Raw genomic sequence first — 27,351 nt, 5'->3', positions numbered from 1 at the left:
GCCTGAGCAGTACACACTCCCCAGCCATACAGACTCTATTAATAGTCTATAGTGCTGCAAGGTCATCTAGGGCAATCATTAAAATTGCAGGGATACATTCAATGCAAGTTTTAGGCACTTTACAGTTTTACTCCCTTTGTGGTCAAAAAGATATCCCTTGCAGCAAGGAATCCAAATAAATGTGGTCTCCCCCTACTCCTAATCCTTCCCCCCACCCTTCAGAGGCTGAATGACAAGTTTGTCCCTATGGATAGCAGTAAGGGGAAACCTATCAATCAGTGGGTGAAGGGAGCCCACACATGATGCGTATCCTTCTAACCCTTGCTAGCCACACACTGTACAGTTTATGATTACATAAAACAATTTCAAGTAACAGACGTCTGAAATCAGAGTTGGCACCGAAAGAGCCAGGATAGGTTCCCTTTAAATGTCAATATTCTGACCCTAATTGTGCACAACAGACATCTGTTGATTGTGTAATGTGTATATATAAACTACGTTGAATGTCAGGACAGGACAGGAAATTTGGACAGGAAATGACTCGCACGTAGACAAATCAAACCTTTGTCTGTAAGTGGGTTTTTAAATTTGCTCTCCTTATCACGTTATACTGATACATTCACAAAATCACCCTCTACTCATCCAAGAATTCTGTACAATTCACTTTAGGATTCAAAGTGCCCTCAGGCTTTGGTGGAGCAACTCGGAACTGGATCATTTTCTTTCTAGTGGCACCTATAGGTAGGTGTGGATTTGGCCACCATGCCGCCAGGTTCAGAACGCGGATACAGTTAAATAAAATGATGAAGCAGGGAGCCATCACCCTGCAATCAGTGGGGTGGTTCTGGCTGCCACGATTATGTAATGTTGAAACCATGGCACCCCATAGAGAAGTTCCGAATTCCAGTTTTTTCCAGATTATATTCTATACGATAGACATAAACCTTAGCAATTAAGCCACAGGCTTAAACGGCTGTCTAACTTCAGAAAATAGCCTGTATCATGTAGAGAAAGTTAATACAAGGCACTTACTAATGTAAAGTGACTGTCCATATTGCCTCCTTTGCTGGCTGGATTCTTTTTTTAATCACATTATACACTGCTTGCTATAAAGGTTCAACCACCCTGTAATCCCTCAGTGGGGGCCTTGCTTGCACACTACAGGAAAAAGCACTGCCTATGTGAGCTTCCATGGTACTAGCTACTAGAGAGGCTGTCGCCTTTTCCTATAGTGTGCAGGCACGGCTATCACTGCTGGATTGAAGTGTGATCGTAACCATGGAAACGAGCAGTTTATAATTGGGTGGAGAAATGAATAAAGCCAGCAAAGGAAGCAATATTGACAATCACAATACATTAGTAAGTGCCTTGAATTAATTTTGTCTACATTATTAATGCTACTTGCTGAAGTGAGACAACCCCTTTAAGGGTACTTTCACACTTGCGTTAAAGTTTTCTGGTATTGAGTTCCGTCACAGGGGCTCAATACCGGGGAAAAACGCTTCAGTTTTATCCTAATGCATTCTAAATGGAAAGCAATCCGGTCAGTATGCATCAGGATTTCTTCAGTTCAGTCACTCTTACGGTATTTGGCCGGAGAAAATACTGCAGCATGCCGCAGTATTTTCTCCGGCCAAAATTCCGGAACACTTGTCACAATGCCGGATCTGGCATTCATTTCCATTGAAATGTATTAATGCCGGATCCGGTACCAAATGTTCCGGAAAACCAGATCCGGTTTCCCGGTCTGCGCATGTGCAGACCTTTGAAAATGTTAAAAAAAAAAATACCAGATTTGTTTTTTCCGGATGACACCGGAGAGACGGATCCGGTGTTTCAATGCATTTGTCAGACGGATCCGCAAACAAATGCTATCCGTCTGCATACGGATTTCCGGATCCGGAAGGCAGTTCCGGCAACGGAACTGCCTGCCGGAATCCATCAACGCAAATGTGAAAGTACCCTAACTATGGTAAATGGGAGGATTTTGTATGACTTAAAGCCTCAGTAGTATTCTTCCCATGTATAATGTACTGACATCTACAGAAAACAGGCATAGAAAATGATAAATGAGACGTCCCCTTCCCCGCCCACCATTTTAGACCTGGCGTGAGTGGGGAGAAGCCACAAATCTGCGCCTGAAATACGCCTAATACAGGCGCATTTGAGCTTAATAAATGACCCCCCCATATCTTAAAGCATGTAATGCTCAAATGCAACATGCGTATCCTTACTATATGGTAATACTTCCAAATCGGATAGAAGTAGTAAGCCTGCAGCCTAACTCCAGTTATTTGTAGCAAACATGGAAGCAGCGTTCGTCATTTCAGCCGGCCGTGTTTATCTTAATCCAATCACATTAACTTCTTACCTCTCGGCTATACCTAAACACACTTGGCATTCATGCTATCCAAACATCCCCAAAGCTGTATTTAACAGGAATTAGTTATTTGTCTAAGTAGTTCATAAATGCTTTTGTCTTGATTTTATTTTTATTAGTGTTTATTAACCTTACACAAGTCAAAAATGCTCTTTCTTTCTACTTTGGTTTAAGTAACATATCTTCTGTATACATTTCATACTTTCTTTTTAATACAAGTGTTTGGTATTCACTTTATTTTCATTATAAAATCATCACTGTGCCTGTTGTTCTGAAGGGTGGGCACTGTATACAGTAAAGCAAGCGGCCCCTTAGCATATTGCTTTTTTGTACGCAACTGCTTAAAATATTTCTAGGTTAAAGAAGAAATATACTTGATGGTAATTGTTTTCTTCTCTATTTTCTAATGAGACCACAGAAGTTGAATATACAATATGTACTAATGCAGGGATCTCAAGTCTCCCGGAGGTTCAGGGAGTCTCCCGATATTAGATAGCGGCTCCCCGACACCCGCATGTGAGACAATATATCCCGGAAAGGTTCACTGATAGCAGAGCAGAGAGATAAGAGAAGTGACAGGACAGAGTTTAGATTACAGGTTGAATTAACCCTTTAGGGTCAAATTGGCTTCTCAAGGAGATATATATGTTAAAGGCATCCCTTCTTCTGTCTCATTCAGTAGCTATAGAACTATTGAGAGAGATGCATTTTTTTTTAAATGCATTTACACATTTAACCCTCCATTTTAATTATATTATTTACCCCAGTGTTAAATTCACCCTCCCTGGATGTTTTTTTTTTTCCTACAGTGGGGTAGATAATTACACACAGGGTTTTAAAGAATAACCTTCCTGACTCAGACCAAGAGCCGACTCAGCAAGTGAATCGAAGTATCCGCGCATGCGCATTGCGCAACCTAAGCTTCGGTTCACTTGCTTCTTGTCAGCTCAGCGAATGAACCGAAGATTCGATTCATGATTCGGTTCATTTGAATGAACTGATTCAAATGAACCAATTCATGTGAAAGAGCCGAACTTCCCATCTCTAGTTTACTCACAGTAAACCTTTCCGGCAACCTGTAGCAGTGTCCCCTTCTCGGCGTGTGCGCACAGTGCAAGAAGAAGCCTGTGCGCACATGCAGGATCTCAAAGGGGGAGGGAGGGAGAGGCGGCACTGAGGACTAGAAGGCGACGCTAGGCACGAATGGCGATGCGTGCGGCCGGGCACCATGCATCCACAGACCTCCCCTGCTTGGGCACCTTAATTCAATGATTGACAGGTTAGTAAAACCTGTTTTTCCGCAGAGTAAAGCCACAAATAGATTTTATAAGGCCACCTTAGAAATCTGAATGCTACCCTGGACATGAGAAGATGTTTAGCTCACAGGGCTTATAGGTGGTGACAGAATCCCTTTAATCATATACATAAATATGATAATTTGGGGCAGGGTAATGAGCCCAGTCCTCCACACCATAGAGCAAAATGTGCAGATACTGATTATGTTTGGAAAGTGTAATAAAAACTTTGTGAAAGAAAAAAAAAGAAAACCTCCCTGAAATGAGAAGTGCACCTCCCTGAAATGAGTTTTTGCAGGTTGGGATGTCTGCTAATGTATTGGGATTGATTCATTTTTCTATCACATTATACACTGCTCGTTTCCTTGGTTATGACCACCCTGCAATCCATCAGCGGCGGACGCGCTTGCACACTAAAGGAAAAAGTGCTGGCCTCTTTGATGGCTGGGACTGTGGGAGTGCACATAGGCCTGGGCTTCTTCCTACAGCGTACAAGTGTTGTCACCGATGCGTGCATGCTAATCACCTTCATTGTTCGGTCAACCCAGGGGGAGTGGGCATGTTTATAAGGATGGAGAGGTTAGTTTGGAGCTCCAGGACGTCGCTAAAGCAGTGCTCAAACCACATAAGCCCGCCTCCTGGTGCTCCAATAGCTCATTTACATCAAACTACAAGTGTTAATTTCTCCTGAATTCTGGAACTGACAATCAAAAGAAAGGTATTAATTTACTGGATCAACCCTAACAGGCTATATGCCTGTTTTTTTAGGGTTGATTCTGCTAACAGAGCTGCTTTAAATATTGATGTGACTTTCACAGCATTAAATTTCTAGTTCTTGCAAATCTTTTATGGGATTTTTTTGAGGAGTCATCCTCCTTTTGCAGTATGAAATAAGTGAGGCTGTGGCTCGTATATGAAGAGCCTCCGCCCCTCCCACAAATGCAGGCTGACTAATTAGCCTTACCAACATAGCATAAAGAACCATGATCCTGGTCTTGTTTTAAAGTCAAGATGCTTAGCGTATCTCTAGCTGCTATACAGATACAGCAAGTTGAATTGGCCCCTCCATTCAGTTGACTCTTACCTCACGAGTGGAGGACATGCTGACAGCCTGCAGGGAGAAAAGGAAAGACATAGGGCCAGATTTATCATTAGCTCAAGTCAGAATAATGGAGTGAAAAAGTCGCAAATTTTTGCGCAATCGCTTAACCTGCGCAAAAATTTGCGACTTTTATTGTCTCTGCACTATGCTCGCCAGTTTTCTGAAAGTGGGCGCGTTTTCTTATGTAAATTAATCTCTAGACAGATTTACTATTGCGAATATTTAAAAAGTAGCAAATAAGTTGCAAAAAAATGCGCAATTTCACTCCAGTGAGGACCATGCCTATCTTATGAGACTTTTTAATAGAATATGCGACGTGCGACTTTTGTAAAGCTGCTTACTGACGGATAAACTGCTACCATCAAACCACATTTATTACAGTCTTAAAGGGCCGATCATAAATCTGACTTGGCTAAAACTGACTTTAGCCATATGTGAAAGTGGAGTGAGCTGTCAGAGTAATGATAAATCTGGCCCATAGATCCTCCTCTCCCTGTGTAACTGTACATGACCCTAAGGGGAGGAATGACACTTGCCCTCTGTCACTGTGTACCAGCATCTATCAAATAAGTGACAGCTTACAATTGTACTACCAAAAAAATCTATAAAATTTACATGAGTAGGGTTATTGGCTACGCTCGGGTCCACTACCCCATCATTTAGCTAACTAACCTTCCCCATTTCCTCTCCCAATAACCACACACAGCCACTGTTTGGATTAAATCGGCCACAGCAGCCGTCTTTTATTAAATAATATAAATAACATGAATAAACATAACACTTGATATAACAATGACATATATATATAAATATATACATGTCTAACTGACGAGGGGGGTCCTAGAAGCCGCCTAACTGCACCTTAAACGACCACAAACCACCACGGCAATTCCATCTTGCCCCCAGCCGCGTACCACAAGCTCGGGGACACCAACTGACGGACGCCATACCAAGCCAACCAGGTGCCCCAACTCTGAGAGTCCAGCCCCACCATTGAGGCCCTCTCATTCACCGTTACCATCCAGTAGCCCCAGCTTCTATGACCTCCCCCCGCCACGACTGCTGCGACAAACGCAACACTTAAAGACACACTCCGTCCACCACCCCTTGTCCATTTTTTTTTTTTTTTTTTTTTTTTAATACATTTATTTGTTTATAAAATACACATTTTTTTTTTTTTTTTTATATGCATCCCCTCTATAATATACCGTTGCCGCCCTGAAACATCCAAGTACACACTACGGGAGGGAGGGAGGGAGATGCTGGCTCTCTGCTCCTAAAATGGCGGGCGCTGACCTGCCTCACCACTACTTCAGCCTGCCGCTCCCCGCCCCTTTCTAGCTCCTCCCCCCTTTTCCTGCACTCATCCACTTAACCCTTACCTTCCCTGACCCTTGCTCACAAAACCCCTCATGCCGGCCTCCCCTGAAGCGTGCCGCTTCGTCCGGCCTCACTTGAGTAGGGTTATTGGCTACGCTCGGGTCCACTACCCCATCATTTAGCTAACTAACCTTCCCCATTTCCTCTCCCAATAACCACACACAGCCACTGTTTGGATTAAATCGGCCACAGCAGCCGTCTTTTATTAAATAATATAAATAACATGAATAAACATAACACTTGATATAACAATGACATATATATATAAATATATACATGTCTAACTGACGAGGGGGGTCCTAGAAGCCGCCTAACTGCACCTTAAACGACCACAAACCACCACGGCAATTCCATCTTGCCCCCAGCCGCGTACCACAAGCTCGGGGACACCAACTGACGGACGCCATACCAAGCCAACCAGGTGCCCCAACTCTGAGAGTCCAGCCCCACCATTGAGGCCCTCTCATTCACCGTTACCATCCAGTAGCCCCAGCTTCTATGACCTCCCCCCGCCAACAACGCGCAGCTTGACAGCCCTTAAGCTCGCGCGTTCCGCCACACCCGGAGGGCTGTTTCAATACCTCCCTGCAAGTCCAGTGACCACAAATCAATGCCCACCGCATTGAGGTGGACTCCATCCTGTCTCCAAAAGCCTCCTGTTCCTGCTTCCAACTCGGGGTGCCTCACCACCACCGCCCCATGTTTGGCACAGAACCGCCCAATCACCCTGTTCAGCTTAATCCTAGCCTTATTCAGCCTTTCAACCGATCTCGCCTCCCTCCAGACCTTCCTGGGGACAATGTCCGACCACACAGTGACAACTGACGGGAAGAGGGACCACAAACGCAAAAAATCAAAACGTATATCCCTGATCAACTCTCTGCAAGGTCGGACCCCTAGGTCATTTCCCCCAACATGCAACACCAAGATATCTGGGACTCTATCTAACCTGGCTTGCCGATGAACCTCCTGCAAAACATTACCCCACACCATACCTCTGCGTCCGATCCATCTTACTATGGCTGTCCCCCGATCAAACCCCAGCTGCCGCCCATTCTGCCGAACATCCGCTCGTAATGCCCCCCAGAACACGAACGAATGGCCCAGGATCCAAACTAATAACGGGGCATCACCTGAAAAAAGAACGAGACAAACATGGTTAGACACAGCCTTAAACTGCCCCTAAACGCACATACAGCCGAAAACGCTCCGACTCCCACCTCCCAATACGCTTAATCACTTCATCTCGCACCCCCAAGCGAGCAGCCTCCGTGGCAGCACCTATCCTGAAGGAATGACCCGTAAACTTGCCAGAGTCCATTCCTAGATTACGCAAACATTTCTTGAATACCGCTATAAATTGAAATCGTGATAAAAAGGAGCCATCCTCGTGTCTGAGAATCGGTCCTGCCGCGACCCCTGCCCTTCCTTGAAAATCCCGCAAACACCGTACTGGACACAATAGACATCCCGGCACCTCAAACAATGAGACTAAATGACCCCTCCCCTCCTGATCCGTCTTTGAAAATCTCAGATAAATCAGCACCCTGTCGTCATATAACGTTACATCCTCACTCCTCAGACCCCCTTCCCGCTGCACACTTGCACACACTAACTCCCCTAAACGAAAGGCTCCGAAAAAAGCCAGAGCAAAGGCTAGTCTAAATAAGCTCACCTCCCAAGCCGAGCGACACACTCCAGCTACCTGCTCCCCTAACTGTAACAATAACGAAAAGGACACCGGTAGGCGGGAATCTTTGACACGCTGAAACCTTCTATAACCCTTCAAAATTTGTCGGACCAAAAAGGACTTAGTAATGTCCGGGGAATTCCGCAACTTGAATCCGAAAGCCAAGCCCGCCATGCAACCATTGATCTTGGCAACCGACCAACCTTGATCCTTCACGTGGCCAATGAACAGTAACAACGGAATTTCCCCGTCCAGTACCTCGACCCCTAGGTCATTACACCACTGCTGCCACCTACTCCAAGCCCTATCGTACATCCTCCACGTGCCTTCACTCAATGATGCCTGCAACAGACAAGCTACGGTACCTCCAGGATCTCCCACAACGACTCTGGACACACCAATCCGACCTGACTCGCCTCCGGGGCCAGCTGGCGAAACCGCTCCCACTGAAAACGAGAAAGTGCGTCAGCTATACAGTTAGAGGAACCAGGCACATGCACCGCAAACACCCAAGCATTAAGGGACAAACACCGGAGAACCAACTGCTGCAATAGGCAAATAACTGGGGGGGAAGAAGCCGTTACCCTGTTGATGGCTTGCACAACTCCCAAGTTGTCACAATGGAAACGAACCTTCTTGTGCCGAAACTTCTCCCCCCAGAGCGTGACTGCCAACACAATGGGGAAGAGTTCCAACAATGCCACGTTTTTTACCCACCCTTTTCGTACCCAGGACTCAGGCCACCGACCCGCACACCACTGCCCTTCACAGTACGCCCCAAAACCCGCTCCACCCGCAGCATCCGTAAACAATTCGAAATCAAACGCATCAACCACCCCCCCCATAACTAATGCTCTGCCATTAAACTGTTTTAAAAAGGAATCCCAAACTTTCAAATCCCCTTTCAACTCCCTGCCTAGTCTAATAAAATGGTGGGGAGACACCACCCCTCCTGTCGCCGAAGCCAACCTCCTACTAAAAATGCGGCCCATAGGTAGGATTCTGCATGCAAAATTTAATTTGCCCAACAAAGACTGCAGGTCCCGCAGACGAATCTTTTTTGCTGTCAATGCCGCCGCCACCTCTGTTCTTAAATCTGACACTTTGTCTACTGGTAGCCTACACTCCATCCGCTGTGTATCTATGACAATACCCAAAAAACTTAGCTCAGTAGCCGGCCCCACCGTTTTGTCCACCGCTAACGGGACTCCAAAACACTCAAAAACAGACTGTAATGTGGATAACAACAACGAACAAACCCTGGATCCCCCCGGCCCCAAACACAGGAAATCATCCAAATAATGAATGACAGAGTGACAACCTGATTCCTGAACCACCACCCACTCCAGAAAAGAACTGAAACGCTCAAAATATGCACACGATATTGAACAGCCCATTGGCAAACACCTATCCACAAAATAAGCGCCATTCCAAAAACAACCCAGTAAATACAAACTATCCGGGTGAACTGGCAACAACCGAAATGCCGCTTCAATGTCACATTTTGCCAACAGGGTACCCGGACCCAGCTTCCTTACCCACTCCACAGCCGCATCAAAGGAGGCATAAACCACAGAACAAAGTTCCGGGTCAATGCCCTCATTGACCGACGCACCCTTAGGGAATGATAAATGGTGGATGAGCCTAAATTTATTAGGCTCCTTCTTAGGGATCAAACCCAAAGGGGAAACTCGCAAGTTACTGATGGGTGATGTAACAAACGGACCATCCATCCTCCCTAGGGAAACCTCTTTAGCTAACTTTCCTGTCACTATGTCCGGGAACTGCAATGCCGAGCGCAAATTCTTCCGCTTCTCTAAGACTGGTAACGGGTGTGAAGGTATATGAAAACCGAACTTAAACCCTGAATACAAAAATTCAGCTAACTCCTGGTTCGGATATCTATTTAGATGCCCCACCATCCTTTCCACTCGCACTGGGGTCTGCCCCTTTTGCAAAACTATCCCCCCCCCTTTGTCTACCCCCTCTAAAACATCTGCTAGCCCCATGGCCCCCGCCACACACGGAACATTCATGCCTAAATTTGCATTTTTGGCCGAATTTGCAACTTCCCTCATTGAAAAGGAAGCAGTATCCTCTTCCAACTGGGGGCGTCCCTGTACCTTGCTGTACCCCAACCCCTGACTCACTCCGAAAGGACTGACCACTCCTACCTGGCGCTGTCACCCTCATCCATAACGCAATGTCCTTATGGTCCCATCTCATATTAGGACGGACCGCTTTCCTCTGACGAAACTGCTCGTCATACCGTAACCACCCGGAACCCCCATACACTCTATAGGCTTCCCCAATAGCATCCAGATAGCAAAATAAAGGGGAACAGCATTCCGGACTCTTCTCCCCAATCACACTTGCCAAAATAGCAAAGGCCTGTAGCCAATTACTAAATGACCTAGGGATAAGGCGATAGCGACGCTTATCATCATCCTCCTTTCTTACTCCATCCTTTTTTACCACATCAAGGTTGAACCGCTCCAACGGAAGCAGCGAAAAAATTTCTATATACTCTCCCTTCCAAATTTTCTCACGCACCTCCGTTTTCAAATGCGCTCCCAGGGGACCCTCAAAGCAAACATACACCTCCCCTTTTGCGGCGTCATCTAATCTGGGCCTATCCTCCTCACCTCCCGCCTGCGTCTGCACTGACACTGATTCGGCTACACCCGTGCTATTGGCCACTGCTACATTACTATTGTTAGCGGTCGCCGGTACATTGCTATTTTCTGCCCCCAACCCCCACGCTGCTAAGGGGGTAGCCCCCGTTGCCCCCCTATCCTGACTAACCCCAGCTAAACCACACAGCAAGCGCCCCAAACCACCGATAATAGCACTATTGCTCCCCCCCGCCCCAGGCGCCACATTAAATATAGATAACAGTGTTCCCAGTGATGTCTCACCTAGCTGCCCGGGTGCTGTGAACCCGGCAGCCGCAGGTCCTGATTCCTGACGGACGACTCCTGGATCCACGACGTTCCTTTGATGGGTACTTGCGCTGTTCGCCGGCAGCACCCCAGCCGGATCACTGCTGGGTGCGTTAGGGATGGCTCCGGGACGCCCTCTGTCCTCAACGGTGTCAGGACCAGTAGCGAACTGTCCGCCCTCAGGAAATGGCCTGCGCAACTCCCTGTCCTCCATATAAGCATCTGCACGCCTGTCTTCATGCCCAAAAGGCCTGCTCTGGGGCGGGGAGCCGTCCAGAACAGCCTCGTCCTCCTCCTCTGTAAGAAGCGCATCATGGCAAGGCCTGCGCCCGTCCCTGGCACCTACAGGCGCAGCCTCGTGTGCCACTGAAAGGGGCTCATCCTGTAAGGGCCTGCGCCGGGCCGCCCTGGCCGACCGCGCAGCCCCGCTGCTGCCTCTGCTGCCACTACCTCTCCCACGCTGAGCAGGCCTCCGACTCCTGGGGACAGGAGGGGATCCTGCAGAACCAGGTCCTGACTCCCCTGTTGCTGGCGCGATGGGCTGAGGGGGAGGCCCCACAGCCTCTGGAGGGTCCCGCCGGACATATGGATTCCTCCCACGCCGGGAGGCCGCAGTAGCCTTAGAATGCTCCCGGCGTGGAGGGTCCCTTGTGGGGCTCCTGACACGGCGCCGGACCCGGGGGGGTAAATCAGGGCTCAGGCGCGCCGGCGGCCGTACCCGCCGCGGCCGTGTAGCTGCTGGAGTAGGGCTAGACGTACCCACCTCCGCCCCCCCTAGCAATGCGGTCACCTGCTGCTCCAGCCAGTCGCTGCCCCTGGTGTCCGCCGCTTCCCTCAAGCGCCGCAGCATCACCTCCACTGCTTCTGCCATTGCTGAATCCGATGCTGCAGTTCAGAAGATGTTGGCTCTCTGCCAGATGCTGGCTCTCTGCTCCTAAAATGGCGGGCGCTGACCTGCCTCACCACTACTTCAGCCTGCCGCTCCCCGCCCCTTTCTAGCTCCTCCCCCCTTTTCCTGCACTCATCCACTTAACCCTTACCTTCCCTGACCCTTGCTCACAAAACCCCTCATGCCGGCCTCCCCTGAAGCGTGCCGCTTCGTCCGGCCTCACTTTTTACACTGTTTCTATCCTGTCCATACCTGATCTTTAATGTAAAAAGGCTGATTGCTTCTCTGGTGAAACCCATTACACTAGTAACAGCAATAGCAACTATCATTACAGAGGAATATCCAATATTTTTCTTGGTTGAAAAGATTTCAATTAGTCAGAGAATATATGTTTAACCAAGGACTGTAGCCATAAAAAACAGTATTTGGCTGCATGTATGTGGTTATGTGCTCTAACTCCAGTTCAGGAGGTTCAGATATTGTGTCCACAAAATGGGAGCAGTAAAGCAAACATTTTACTCCTTTTTTAATCCATTACATAAGGTTTACAATTTGCATAGGGGATTGAAAATTATATACCTATATAATATAATGTATATATTGTATGCAGAAAAAGTTGGTTGGCACAATCCTGCAGTTTTGACATTTCTTTAAGACATGCAACATTAAATGTAGACATGTGGTATGATCTTGTCATGGTGGCACTCCATGCCTGCCATCATCCCTTTATCCGAGGTGGGCACAGGTGTCACATCTCTTACCTAGCTCCTGCCCAGGTCCCAGACTCGTGTGTCCCAAGTCGCAGGCTGCAGCCTGGCTGCAAGGCCTCTTCCTGTGTGTATTAGAGACACTTTTCCCTTTAGCACTACAGGGGTTAATTTCCTTTCTGATCCTGTGCTCATCTGCTTGACTAATGAGTGCATCAGGCCTCCTATATAGCTGTGCTGCTGACCTGACTTTCTTGCCTGAGCAACTTGGTGTCTACAGGTCTTGCTAGGTCTCTCTATCTTGCAAAGAGCTATAATCCATTTGTCTGCCAATGTACTGACTTCTACCTGTTTCCTGACCCTCTGCTGCCTAACTCGTTTACCATACTGAACTTGAGCTGCCTACCCTGACCTCTGTACTGTTTCACAGATTTGCATGTAATATGCCTGTCCTGATCTCTATTTCCTGATCCTGCATACTACATGATCCCTTTGTGCTTGGTACCGGTGTCTCTGACCCCAGTTAATCAGCAGCCAACCACATTGCGACTATTCCAAGAGGTAGTGGCCTGGTGGCTCCAATGAAGCCAAGACCAGATCCCTGTATATGGGTTAAAGGGTGAAAATTAAAGGACTGCCAGGATAACGCCCTCGGGACTAGCCCAAAGTCAAACCGGTTGGTTAGCAAAGTGGGTCCACACTAATTGCCTGTAACAGATTAAAAAAAAATTTGTAAAGTAAATTACCTTAACATAACGAATCTGAGCATGCATTTTTATTGCAAATTTCAATTTTCAAGCAATTATTGCTTATAATAACTGTTTGCTGCAGAGGTGCATGAAGGTGGCTGTGTGTATTAATGAAGTTATATTTGTGTACATGGTATTCTGCGTATTCTTGCAGACCCACTGTAAAATAGAGATTAGAACAGATAGAACATGTCCTATCCTTGTCTGCAAAAGGACAAGAATAGGACATTTTTTATTTTTTTGTGGGACTGCAGAATGGAGATACAGATATGGACAGTACACTGTGTACTGTATGCATTTTTTGGAAAAAAGTAAAATGCTGCAAAACCCTGGCAGAAAAAGGGTTATAGTAGGGCTTCCGTTCTATGACATGACAGTGATGTTTTCCATTTTACAGAGTCAGTATACAATCATGGAAGACTTAGACACACAAAGTGTCGAAGAAGAGACTGACTTTGAAGGTTCTGCTATGAATACAGGTAAAAAACAAAAATAGAACAATATGCATGTATGACTATCCAGTTTTATATTGAAATAAACCAGGTACTGTATGTTACTAGATGCTCTTTTCCAGTGGTCTACAGCTGCTGTACAACTACATGTCCCTGCATATCCTCACAGTTCTTGGCAATTAGGGCAAGTTGGAAGTTGTAGATGGAAAGCATTGCTCTTATCAATAGGTCAATCAGACTCCTCATTTGTCAGTAATATCACCTGCAATTTTAGAGCAGTGGAATTTAACAATGCAGCTAAATCTAAAAGAAGAAATCCTTTTTGGGGTGGTGTTTAAGTCACACAATGTTTTTCTTTCATTTTTTCAGATACTGTATTTTTTGCCCTATAAGAAGCACTTTATCTTAAAGGGTGAATACTAATGAGTGCTTTCATTATGGAAGCGCTCATTAGTACAGCAGGACCAGGGAGCAGTGAATACAGCACTCGCTGTGCAGGCTCTTTACTCACTGCTTCTTGGTCTTCTTCTGCAGGGCTATGCATGCTATGCTCAGGTCACCGCACAGCGTGTAGAGCCCTACAGAAGAAGACCAGGAAGCAATAAGTACAGAGCCTTAACATGGAGCGTCATAGACATCAACGGTGAGCAGGAAGAGTGACGGGAGACGGCACGTGCACATTGCACGCACCATCTCCTTATACAACTGATCGGTGGGGCTGCCGGGTGTCGGACCCCGGCCGATCTGATATTAATGACCTATCCTGGACATCCCCTTTAATGCGATCATCCTACAGTTGGGAACCACAGCATTTCCTTTTACAATAGAAATCAATGGAGAAATAGGTTTCTGAGACAGACCTGGCACATTCCAAATTGTGATGACTGCACCTGTTGCATGTTTGGTAGACAGAACACAAAACATGTCCTAATTAGAGTTGAGCGAACACCTGGATGTTCGGGTTCGACGAGTTCGGCCGAACTTTCGAAAAATGTTCGGGTTCGGGATCCGAACTCGACCCGAACTTCATCCCGAACCCGAACCCCATAGAAGTCAATGGGGACCCGAACATTTGGGCACTAAAAAGGCTGTAAAACACACCCGTAAAGGGCTAGAGGGCTGCAAAAGGCAGCAAAATGTAGTTAAATCCCCTGCAAACAAATGTAGATAGGGAAATGATGAGTTAACATAAAATAAATAAAAATTAAACAATATTAATTGGAGTGAGGTCCCATAGCACAGAATCAGGCTTCAAGTCACCCACCAATGGAGAAGGTCACTTACTATTATTTTGACCACAGCACCCAGACAAAGGAGAGAGGTCCCACAGCAGAGAACCAGGCATCATATCACCCACCACAGGAGTAGGCCACCATTTAGTTACTTTGACCCCTACACCCAGACGGAGGAGAGAGGTTACACAGCAGAGAATCAGGCATTTAGATCACCCACCACAGGAGTAGGCCACCATTGAATCAGACCCCGGCAACCATGTCAGATGGCACAAGCATAAGCTTTATATCAATCAGCACAGGAGAAGGCGACTTTGACAGACTTTGACCCCTACACCCGGACGGAGGAGAGAGGTTTCAAAGCAGAGAATCAGGCATTTAGATCACCCACCACAGGAGTAGGCCCCAATTTAATGGGACCCCGGCAACCATGTCAGATGGCACAACCATCAGCTTCATATCAATCAGCACAGGAGAAGGCGACTTTGAAAGACTTTGACCCCTACACCCAGACGGAGGAGAGAGGTTTCACAGCAGAGAATCAGGCATTTAGATCACCCACCACAGGAGTAGGCCCCCATTGAATCAGACCCTGGCAACCATGTCAGATGGCACAACCATCAGCTTTATATCAATCAGCACAGGAGAAGGCGACTTTGAAAGACTTTGACCCCTACACCCAGATGGAGGAGAGAGGTTTCACAGCAGAGAATCAGGCATCATATCAACCACCACAGGAGAAGCCACCATTTAGTTACTTTGACCCCTGCACCCAGGAAGAGGAGAGAGGCACCACAGCACATATTCTGGCATCATATCAGCCACCACAGGAGAAGCCACCATTGAGTTACTTTGACCCCCGCACCCAGGAAGAGGAGAGAGGCACCACAGCACATATTCTGGCATCATATCAGCCACCACAGGAGAAGCCACCATTGAGTTACTTTGACCCCCGCACCCAGGAAGAGGAGAGAGGCACCACAGCACATATTCTGGCATCATATCAGCCACCACAGGAGAAGCCACCATTGAGTTACTTTGACCCCTGCACCCAGGAAGAGGAGAGAGGCCCCACAGCACATATTCTGGCATCATATCAGCCACCACAGGAGAAGCCACCATTGAGTTACTTTGACCCCCGCACCCAGGAAGAGGAGAGAGGCACCACAGCACATATTCTGGCATCATATCAGCCACCACAGGAGAAGCCACCATTGAGTTACTTTGACCCCCGCACCCAGGAAGAGGAGAGAGGCACCACAGCACATATTCAGGCATCATATCACACACCACAGGAGAAGGCCTCTTTCAGTGATTTAGGCCTTTGGACCCAGACAGAGGAGAGAGGCACCACAGCACATATTCTGGCATCATATCAGCCACCACAGGAGAAGCCACCATTGAGTTACTTTGACCCCTGCACCCAGGAAGAGGAGAGAGGCCCCACAGCACATATTCTGGCATCATATCAGCCACCACAGGAGAAGCCACCATTGAGTTACTTTGACCCCTGCACCCAGGAAGAGGAGAGAGGCCCCACAGCACATATTCTGGCATCATACTAACCACCACAGGAGAAGCCACCATTGAGTTACTTTGACCCCTGCACCCAGGAAGAGGAGAGAGGCCCCACAGCACATATTCTGGCATCATATCAGCCACCACAGGAGAAGCCACCATTGAGTTACTTTGACCCCCGCACCCAGGAAGAGGAGAGAGGCACCACAGCACATATTCTGGCATCATATCAGCCACCACAGGAGAAGCCACCATTGAGTTACTTTGACCCCTGCACCCAGGAAGAGGAGAGAGGCCCCACAGCACATATTCTGGCATCATACTAACCACCACAGGAGAAGCCACCATTGAGTTACTTTGACCCCTGCACCCAGGAAGAGGAGAGAGGCCCCACAGCACATATTCTGGCATCATATCAGCCACCACAGGAGAAGCCACCATTGAGTTACTTTGACCCCCGCACCCAGGAAGAGGAGAGAGGCACCACAGCACATATTCTGGCATCATATCAGCCACCACAGGAGAAGCCACCATTGAGTTACTTTGACCCCTGCACCCAGGAAGAGGAGAGAGGCCCCACAGCACATATTCTGGCATCATACTAACCACCACAGGAGAAGCCACCATTGAGTTACTTTGACCCCTGCACCCAGGAAGAGGAGAGAGGCCCCACAGCACATATTCTGGCATCATATCAGCCACCACAGGAGAAGCCACCATTGAGTTACTTTGACCCCCGCACCCAGGAAGAGGAGAGAGGCACCACAGCACATATTCTGGCATCATATCAGCCACCACAGGAGAAGCCACCATTGAGTTACTTTGACCCCCGCACCCAGGAAGAGGAGAGAGGCACCACAGCACATATTCAGGCATCATATCACACACCACAGGAGAAGGCCTCTTTCAGTGATTTAGGCCTTTGGACCCAGACAGAGGAGAGAGGCACCACAGCACATATTCTGGCATCATATCAGCCACCACAGGAGAAGCCACCATTGAGTTACTTTGACCCCTGCACCCAGGAAGAGGAGAGAGGCCCCACAGCACATATTCTGGCATCATATCAGCCACCACAGGAGAAGCCACCATTTAGTTACTTTGACCCCTGCACCCAGGAAGAGGAGAGAGGCACCACAGCACATATTCTGGCATCATATCAGCCACCACAGGAGAAGCCACCATTTAGTTACTTTGACCCCTTCACCCAAACAGAGGAGAGAGGTTCCACATCAGAGAATCAGGCATCATATCAACCACCACAGGAGTAGGCCACAATTTAGTTTATTTGACCCCTGCACCCAGGAAGAGGAGAGAGGCCCCACAGCACATATTCTGGCATCATATCACACACCACAGGAGAAGGCCTCTTTCAGTGATTTAGGCCTTTGGACCCAGACAGAGGAGAGAGGTCAGAGATTAGCTTCATATCCCCCAGCACAGCAGAAGACCGCTTTATTTGACTTAGGCCTCAGCACCCAGACAGAAGACAGAGGTAGCATGGCAGAGGTTATGGCTTCATGTCACCCGTTAGTTTAACCGGCCACTTTCATCTGGTTAGGCCCCGGCGCCCAGACAGAGAAGAGTTTCATTCAACTGTGGGTTTCATAAAATTTGTATCAAATAAAGAAGTGGCCCGTAGCACAACAAGACATGTTTTAGGCAGTTAATAAGGACTACTCTGCACAAGGGAGGGACAGGTCCTGTGGGATCCATGCCTGGTTCATCTTTATGAAGGTCAGCTTGTCCACGTTGGCTGTGGACAGGCGGCTGCGCTTGTCAGTAATGACGCCCCCTGCCGTGCTGAATACGCGTTCAGATAAAACGCTGGCCGCCGGGCAGGAAAGCACCTCCAAGGCATAACATGCTAACTCTGGCCACGTGGACAATTTCGAAACCCAGTAGTTGAATGGGGCCGAACCATCCGTCAGGATGTGGAGGGGTGTGCAGACATACTGTTCAACCATGTTAGTGAAATGCTGCCTCCTGCTAACACGTTCCGTATCAGGTGTCGGTGCAGATAGCTGTGGCGTGGAGACAAAACTTTTCCACATTTCTGCCATGCTAACCCTGCCCTCAGATGAGCTGGCCGTGACACAGCTGCGTTGGCGACCTCTTGCCACTCCTCTGCCTTCACCTTCCACCTGTTCCCCTGTGACATGTGGGAATGCTCTCAAGAGCGCCTCTATCAGCGTGCGCTTGTACTCGCGCATCTTACGGTCGCGCTCCAGTTCAGGAATTAAAGTGGGCACATTGTCTTTATACCGGGGATCCAGCAGGGTGGCCACCCAGTAGTCTGCACACGTTAAAACGTGGGCAACTCTGCTGTCGTTGCGCAGGCATTGGAGCATATATTCGCTCATGTGGGCCAGGCTACCCATGGGAAAGGACAAGCTGTCCTCTGTGGGAGGCGTATCGTCATCGTCCACCGTATCCCCCCAGCCACGCACCAGTGATGGGCCTGGGCTGCCACCCCGCTGTGAACTTGCGTCATCCTCGTCCCCCTCCACCTCCTCCTCCTCATCCTCCTCGTCCTCCAGTACAGTGCCTTGGCTGGCGACTTGTGAACCTGTCCTCTGCTGCTTAAACAAACCTCCCTCTGAGCCACTTCGAACAGACTGGCCCGAAAGTGTTAGAAACGAGCCCTCATCCTCCTCCTCCTCCTCCACCTGGGCCACCTCCTCTAACATCATTGCCCTAAGTGTTTTCTCAAGGAGACATAGAAGTGGTATTGTAACGCTGATAACAGTGTCATCGCCACTGGCCATGTTGGTGGAGTACTCGAAACAGCGCAGCAGGGCACACAGGTCTCGCATGGAGGCCCAATCATTGGTGGTGAAGTGGTGCTGTTCGGCAGTACGACTGACGCGAGCGTGCTGCAGCTGAAACTCCACTATGGCCTGCTGCTGCTCGCACAGTCTCTCCAGCATGTGCAAGGTGGAGTTCCACCGGGTGGGCACGTCGCATATGAGGCGGTGAGCGGGAAGGCCGAAGTTCCGCTGTAGCGCAGACAGGCGAGCAGCGGCAGGATGTGAACGGCGGAAGCGCGCACAGACGGCCCGCACTTTATGCAGCAGCTCTGACATGTTGGGGTAGTGGTGAATGAACCTCTGCACCACCAAGTTCAGCACATGCGCCAGGCAAGGGATGTGCGTCAAACCGGCTAGTCCCAGAGCTGCCACGAGATTTCGCCCATTATCGCATACCACCAGGCCTGACTTGAGGCCCACCGGCAGAAACCACTCGTCGGTCTGTTGTTCAATACCCCGCCACAACTCCTTTGCGCTGTGGGGCCTGTCCCCCAAACATATGAGTTTCAGAATGGCCTGCTGACGTTTACCCCGGGCTGTGCTGAAGTTGGTGGTGAAGGTGTGTGGCTGACCGGATGAGCTGGTGGAAGCAGTGGAGGAGGAAGCCGAGTAGGAGGAGGAGGCTACAGGAGGCAGAGAATGATGCCCTGCGATCCTAGGGGGCGGAAGGACGTGCGCCAAGGAACTGTCCGCCGGGGGCCCAGCCGCCACTACATTCATCCAGTGTGCAGTTAGTGAGATATAGCGTCCCTGGCCGTGCTTACTGGTCCACGTATCTGTGGTTAGGTGGACCTTGCCACAAATAGCGTTGCGCAGTGCACACTTGATTTTATTGGACACTTGCATGTGCAGGGAAGGCACGGCTGTCTTGGAGAAGTAGTGGCGGCTGGGAACCACATACTGCGGGACAGCCATGGCCATCAGCTGTTTGAAGCTGTCTGTGTCCACCAGCCGGAATGACAGCATTTCAAAGGCCAGCAGTTTAGAAATGCTGGCGTTCAGGCCAAAGGCTCGAGGGTGACTCGGGGGGAATTTGCGCTTCCTCTCTAAGGTTTGAGATATTGAGAGCTGAACGCTGCTGTGTGATATAGTGGAGACGCTAGTTGACGGTGGCGGTGGTGGTGGTGTCGGTGGCACATCCTCTGTTTGCTGCTCGGCAGGTGGCAACATTCCTCTCGAGGCGGAAGCCGAGGCAGCAGCGGTAGAGGGAGCAGGGGGAGCCTCAGCGAGTGCCTGGTTTTTAAGGTGTGTACCCCACTGCAGTTCATGCTTTGCATGTAGATGCCTGGTCATGCAGGTTGTGCTGAGGTTCAGAACGTTAATGCCTCGCCTCAGGCTCTGATGGCAGAGCGTGCAAGTCACTCGGGTCTTGTCGGTAGGACATTGTTTAAAGAAGTGCCATGCCAGGGAACTCTTTGAAGCTGCCTTTGTGGGGCTGGGTCCCTGTTGGCGATGTCCAGTAGCAGGCGAACTCTGGGGGCGGCGGCTCGTCTGCTTTGGCCCCCTGCTCCCTCTTTGGCTTCGCTGTTGTCTCGGTCTCACCACTACCTCTTCCTCTGAACTGTGAAAGTCATCGCCACGACCTTCAGTCCATGTGGGGTCTAAGACCTCATCGTCCTCTGCATCGTCTTCCACCCAGTCTCCCTCCCTGACCTCCTCCTGTTCAGTCTGCACACTGCAAAAAGACGCGGCAGTGGGCACCTGTGTTTCGTCATCATCAGAGAGTCGGTGACTCTGCTGTGGTGGTATTCCCATGTCCTCTTCATCTGGAGACATAAGTGGTTGTGCGTCAGTGCATGGTATGTTTTCCTCCACTGGGGAAGGGCTAGGTGGACGCCCCTGGGAAACCCTGGAAGCAGAGTCTTCAAACAGAAGAAGAGACTGCTGCATAACTTGTGGCTCAGACCGTTTCCCTGATATGCTTGGGGGTGATGTGACAGACTGATGGGCTTGGTTTTCAGGTGCCACCTGTGCGCTTTCCGCAGAAGACTGGGTGGAAGACCATGTGGTGAACGTGCTGGAAGCACTGTTGGCCACCCAATCGATTAATGCCTGTACCTGCTCAGGCCTTACCATCCTAAGAGCGGCATTGGGCCCCACGAGATATTGCGGTACATTCTGCCGGCTAGTTGAGGGAGTTCGTTCCCTACTGTGTGCGCCTGGGGCCGAACGGCCACGTCCTCTACCAGCAACAGAGGCTCCACGGACACCACCACGACCGCGTCCTCGTCCCTTAATAGTATTTTTCTTCATTGTTGCGATTCAACTCGCACCACAATGAAATATATTATTTTTTATAAGCAAAATCCCCTCACTGGAATACTTTCAGTCTTTTGACTGTATGGATTACAGATGGAATGACTGTTATATGTGAGTACCGCTTTCTTTGACAGATTCTAGTGTGGGTACATATATGTTTTCCCAACCCCAGCACATTAGTTTGCTAATTCCAGATGTATGAAACGCAGGCCTAACTGTATCTAGTATATTGAACGCCAGATAAACTAACTTGGCCTTTTTTAAATAAAAAAAAAATTCCCTCACTGGAATACTTTCAGTCTTTTGACTGTATGGATTACAGATGGAATGACTGTTATATGTGAGTACCGCTTTCTTTGACAGATTCTAGTATGGGTACATATATGTTTTCCCAACCCCAGCACATTAGTTTGCTAATTCCAGATGTATGAAACGCAGGCCTAACTGTATCTAGTATATTGAACGCCAGATAAACTAACTTGGCCTTTTTTAAATAAAAAAAAAAATTCCCTCACTGGAATACTTTCAGTCTTTTGACTGTATGGATTACAGATGGAATGACTGTTATATGTGAGTACCGCTTTCTTTGACAGATTTTAGTATGGGTACATATATGTTTTCCCAACCCCAGCACATTAGTTTGCTAATTCCAGATGTATGAAACGCAGGCCTAACTGTATCTAGTATATTGAACGCCAGATAAACTAACTTGGCCTTTTTTAAATAAAAAAAATCCCCTCACTGGAATACTTTCAGTCTTTTGACTGTATGGATTACAGATGGAATGACTGTTATATGTGAGTACCGTTTTCTTTGACAGATTCTAGTATGGGTACATATATGTTTTCCCAACCCCAGCACATTAGTTTGCTAATTCCAGATGTATGAAACGCAGGCCTAACTGTATCTAGTATATTGAACGCCAGATAAACTAACTTGGCCTTTTTTAAATAAAAAAAATCCCCTCACTGGAATACTTTTTAGTCTTTTGACTGTATGGATTACAGATGGAATGACTGTTATATGTGAGTACCGCTTTCTTTGACAGATTCTAGTATGGGTACATACTGTATATGTTTTCCCAACCCCAGCACATTAGTTTGCTAATTCCAGATGTATGAAACGCAGGCCTAACTGTATCTAGTATATTGAACGCCAGATAAACTAACTTGGCCTTTTTTAAATAAAAAAAATCCCCTCACTGGAATACTTTCAGTCTTTTGACTGTATGGATTACAGATGGAATGACTGTTATATGTGAGTACCGCTTTCTTTGACAGATTCTAGTATGGGTACATATATGTTTTCCCAACCCCAGCACATTAGTTTGCTAATTCCAGATGTATGAAACGCAGGCCTAACTGTATCTAGTATATTGAACGCCAGATAAACTAACTTGGCCTTTTTTAAATAAAAAAAATCCCCTCACTGGAATACTTTCAGTCTTTTGACTGTATGGATTACAGATGGAATGACTGTTATATGTGAGTACCGCTTTCTTTGACAGATTCTAGTATGGGTACATATATGTTTTCCCAACCCCAGCACATTAGTTTGCTAATTCCAGATGTATGAAACGCAGGCCTAACTGTATCTAGTATATTGAACGCCAGATAAACTAACTTGGCCTTTTTTAAATAAATAAAAAATTCCCTCACTGGAATACTTTCAGTCTTTTGACTGTATGGATTACAGATGGAATGACTGTTATATGTGAGTACCGCTTTCTTTGACAGATTCTAGTATGGGTACATATATGTTTTCCCAACCCCAGCACATTAGTTTGCTAATTCCAGATGTAAGAAACGCAGGCCTAACTGTATCTAGTATATTGAACGCCAGATAAACTAACTTGGCCTTTTTTAAATAAAAAAAATCCCCTCACTGGAATACTTTCAGTCTTTTGACTGTATGGATTACAGATGGAATGACTGTTATATGTGAGTACCGCTTTCTTTGACAGATTCTAGTATGGGTACATATATGTTTTCCCAACCCCAGCACATTAGTTTGCTAATTCCAGATGTATGAAACGCAGGCCTAACTGTATCTAGTATATTGAACGCCAGATAAACTAACTTGGCCTTTTTTAAATAAAAAAAATCCCCTCACTGGAATACTTTCAGTCTTTTGACTGTATGGATTACAGATGGAATGACTGTTATATGTGAGTACCGCTTTCTTTGACAGATTCTAGTATGGGTACATATATGTTTTCCCAACCCCAGCACATTAGTTTGCTAATTCCAGATGTATGAAACGCAGGCCTAACTGTATCTAGTATATTGAACGCCAGATAAACTAACTTGGCCTTTTTTAAATAAAAAAAATCCCCTCACTGGAATACTTTCAGTCTTTTGACTGTATGGATTACAGATGGAATGACTGTTATATGTGAGTACCGCTTTCTTTGACAGATTCTAGTATGGGTACATATATGTTTTCCCAACCCCAGCACATTAGTTTGCTAATTCCAGATGTATGAAACGCAGGCCTAACTGTATCTAGTATATTGAACGCCAGATAAACTAACTTGGCCTTTTTTAAATAAAAAAAATCCCCTCACTGGAATACTTTCAGTCTTTTGACTGTATGGATTACAGATGGAATGACTGTTATATGTGAGTACCGCTTTCTTTGACAGATTCTAGTATGGGTACATATATGTTTTCCCAACCCCAGCACATTAGTTTGCTAATTCCAGATGTATGAAACGCAGGCCTAACTGTATCTAGTATATTGAACGCCAGATAAACTAACTTGGCCTTTTTTAAATAAAAAAAATCCCCTCACTGGAATACTTTCAGTCTTTTGACTGTATGGATTACAGATGGAATGACTGTTATATGTGAGTACCGCTTTCTTTGACAGATTCTAGTATGGGTACATATATGTTTTCCCAACCCCAGCACATTAGTTTGCTAATTCCAGATGTATGAAACGCAGGCATAACTGTATCTAGTATATTGAACGCCAGATAAACTAACTTGGCCTTTTTTAAATAAAAAAAAAATTCCCTCACTGGAATACTTTCAGTCTTTTGACTGTATGGATTACAGATGGAATGACTGTTATATGTGAGTACCGCTTTCTTTGACAGATTCTAGTATGGGTACATATATGTTTTCCCAACCCCAGCACATTAGTTTGCTAATTCCAGATGTATGAAACGCAGGCCTAACTGTATCTAGTATATTGAACGCCAGATAAACTAACTTGGCCTTTTTTAAATAAAAAAAAGATTCCCTCACTGGAATACTTTCAGTCTTTTGACTGTATGGATTACAGATGGAATGACTGTTATATGTGAGTACCGCTTTCTTTGACAGATTCTAGTATGGGTACATATATGTTTTCCCAACCCCAGCACATTAGTTTGCTAATTCCAGATGTATGAAACGCAGGCCTAACTGTATCTAGTATATTGAACGCCAGATAAACTAACTTGGCCTTTTTTAAATAAAAAAAATCCCCTCACTGGAATACTTTCAGTCTTTTGACTGTATGGATTACAGATGGAATGACTGTTATATGTGAGTACCGCTTTCTTTGACAGATTCTAGTATGGGTACATATATGTTTTCCCAACCCCAGCACATTAGTTTGCTAATTCCAGATGTATGAAACGCAGGCCTAACTGTATCTAGTATATTGAACGCCAGATAAACTAACTTGGCCTTTTTTAAATAAAAAAAATCCCCTCACTGGAATACTTTCAGTCTTTTGACTGTATGGATTACAGATGGAATGACTGTTATATGTGAGTACCGCTTTCTTTGACAGATTCTAGTATGGGTACATATATGTTTTCCCAACCCCAGCACATTAGTTTGCTAATTCCAGATGTATGAAACGCAGGCCTAACTGTATCTAGTATATTGAACGCCAGATAAACTAACTTGGCCTTTTTTAAATAAAAAAAATCCCCTCACTGGAATACTTTCAGTCTTTTGACTGTATGGATTACAGATGGAATGACTGTTATATGTGAGTACCGCTTTCTTTGACAGATTCTAGTATGGGTACATATATGTTTTCCCAACCCCAGCACATTAGTTTGCTAATTCCAGATGTATGAAACGCAGGCCTAACTGTATCTAGTATATTGAACGCCAGATAAACTAACTTGGCCTTTTTTAAATAAAAAAAATCCCCTCACTGGAATACTTTCAGTCTTTTGACTGTATGGATTACAGATGGAATGACTGTTATATGTGAGTACCGCTTTCTTTGACAGATTCTAGTATGGGTACATATATGTTTTCCCAACCCCAGCACATTAGTTTGCTAATTCCAGATGTATGAAACGCAGGCCTAACTGTATCTAGTATATTGAACGCCAGATAAACTAACTTGGCCTTTTTTAAATAAAAAAAAAATTCCCTCACTGGAATACTTTCAGTCTTTTGACTGTATGGATTACAGATGGAATGACTGTTATATGTGAGTACCGCTTTCTTTGACAGATTCTAGTATGGGTACATATATGTTTTCCCAACCCCAGCACATTAGTTTGCTAATTCCAGATGTATGAAACGCAGGCCTAACTGTATCTAGTATATTGAACGCCAGATAAACTAACTTGGCCTTTTTTAAATAAAAAAAATTCCCTCACTGGAATACTTTCAGTCTTTTGACTGTATGGATTACAGATGGAATGACTGTTATATGTGAGTACCGCTTTCTTTGACAGATTCTAGTATGGGTACATATATGTTTTCCCAACCCCAGCACATTAGTTTGCTAATTCCAGATGTATGAAACGCAGGCCTAACTGTATCTAGTATATTGAACGCCAGATAAACTAACTTGGCCTTTTTTAAATAAAAAAAAAAATTCCCTCACTGGAATACTTTCAGTCTTTTGACTGTATGGATTACAGATGGAATGACTGTTATATGTGAGTACGGCTTTCTTTGACAGATTCTAGTATGGGTACATATATGTTTTCCCAACCCCAGCACATTAGTTTGCTAATTCCAGATGTATGAAACGCAGGCCTAACTGTATCTAGTATATTGAACGCCAGATAAACTAACTTGGCCTTTTTTAAATAAAAAAAATCCCCTCACTGGAATACTTTCAGTCTTTTGACTGTATGGATTACAGATGGAATGACTGTTATATGTGAGTACCGCTTTCTTTGACAGATTCTAGTATGGGTACATATATGTTTTCCCAACCCCAGCACATTAGTTTGCTAATTCCAGATGTATGAAACGCAGGCCTAACTGTATCTAGTATATTGAACGCCAGATAAACTAACTTGGCCTTTTTTAAATAAAAAAAATCCCCTCACTGGAATACTTTCAGTCTTTTGACTGTATGGATTACAGATGGAATGACTGTTATATGTGAGTACCGCTTTCTTTGACAGATTCTAGTATGGGTACATATATGTTTTCCCAACCCCAGCACATTAGTTTGCTAATTCCAGATGTATGAAACGCAGGCCTAACTGTATCTAGTATATTGAACGCCAGATAAACTAACTTGGCCTTTTTTAAATAAAAAAAAAATTCCCTCACTGGAATACTTTCAGTCTTTTGACTGTATGGATTACAGATGGAATGACTGTTATATGTGAGTACCGCTTTCTTTGACAGATTCTAGTATGGGTACATATATGTTTTCCCAACCCCAGCACATTAGTTTGCTAATTCCAGATGTATGAAACGCAGGCCTAACTGTATCTAGTATATTGAACGCCAGATAAACTAACTTGGCCTTTTTTAAATAAAAAAAATTCCCTCACTGGAATACTTTCAGTCTTTTGACTGTATGGATTACAGATGGAATGACTGTTATATGTGAGTACCGCTTTCTTTGACAGATTCTAGTATGGGTACATATATGTTTTCCCAACCCCAGCACATTAGTTTGCTAATTCCAGATGTATGAAACGCAGGCCTAACTGTATCTAGTATATTGAACGCCAGATAAACT

At 46.2% G+C, this 27,351-nt stretch overlaps 2 protein-coding genes across 5 annotated transcripts in view; one reads left to right on the top strand and one right to left on the bottom strand.

The window, feature by feature from the left end:
• Positions 1-6,564: 6,564 nt before the first annotated feature.
• On the bottom strand, positions 6,565-11,740 carry LOC120978864 (translation initiation factor IF-2-like). Of its 4 annotated transcripts, XM_040407248.1 has the most exons (3): positions 10,766-11,739; positions 8,213-8,293; positions 6,565-7,290 (listed from the first exon to the last, which is right to left on the bottom strand). In XM_040407248.1, the coding sequence occupies exons 1-3, from the start codon at positions 11,658-11,660 to the stop codon at positions 6,695-6,697; spliced, it is 1,572 nt and encodes a 523-aa protein (XP_040263182.1). In that variant the 5' UTR covers positions 11,661-11,739; the 3' UTR covers positions 6,565-6,694. The 4 variants fall into 4 exon arrangements, with proteins under 4 accessions (XP_040263182.1, XP_040263183.1, XP_040263180.1 ...); XM_040407249.1 differs by lacking the exon at positions 8,213-8,293 and having other exon boundaries at positions 10,766-11,740; XM_040407246.1 differs by having other exon boundaries at positions 6,565-8,293; positions 10,766-11,733.
• A 1,795-nt stretch (positions 11,741-13,535) lies between these two features.
• Positions 13,536-27,351, top strand: part of PDC (phosducin) — a 30,396-nt gene continuing 16,580 nt past the window's right edge. Inside the window, exon 1 of the mRNA XM_040407641.1 lies at positions 13,536-13,613. Within this exon, the coding sequence (XP_040263575.1) occupies positions 13,547-13,613 (67 nt within the window). The 5' untranslated portion in view covers positions 13,536-13,546. The remainder of the gene's footprint in view (positions 13,614-27,351) is intronic.

The sequence above is a fragment of the Bufo bufo genome, chromosome 9 (genome assembly GCF_905171765.1).
Source record: "Bufo bufo chromosome 9, aBufBuf1.1, whole genome shotgun sequence".
NCBI lineage: Eukaryota > Metazoa > Chordata > Amphibia > Anura > Bufonidae > Bufo > Bufo bufo.
Note: the sequence above shows the minus strand (reverse complement) of the source record. Positions and strands in the feature narration are given on the sequence as shown.

Coding starts and splice junctions, on each gene's coding strand:
- LOC120978864 (XM_040407246.1), bottom strand. CDS start 11,660: ATGGCAGAAGCAGTGGAGGTGATGCTGCGGCGCTTGAGGGAAGCGGCG. Junction 8,294..10,765: donor CACAGCACCCGGGCAGCTAG/GTGAGACATCAC, acceptor TCTCGTTTTCAG/TGGGAGCGGTTTCGCCAGCT.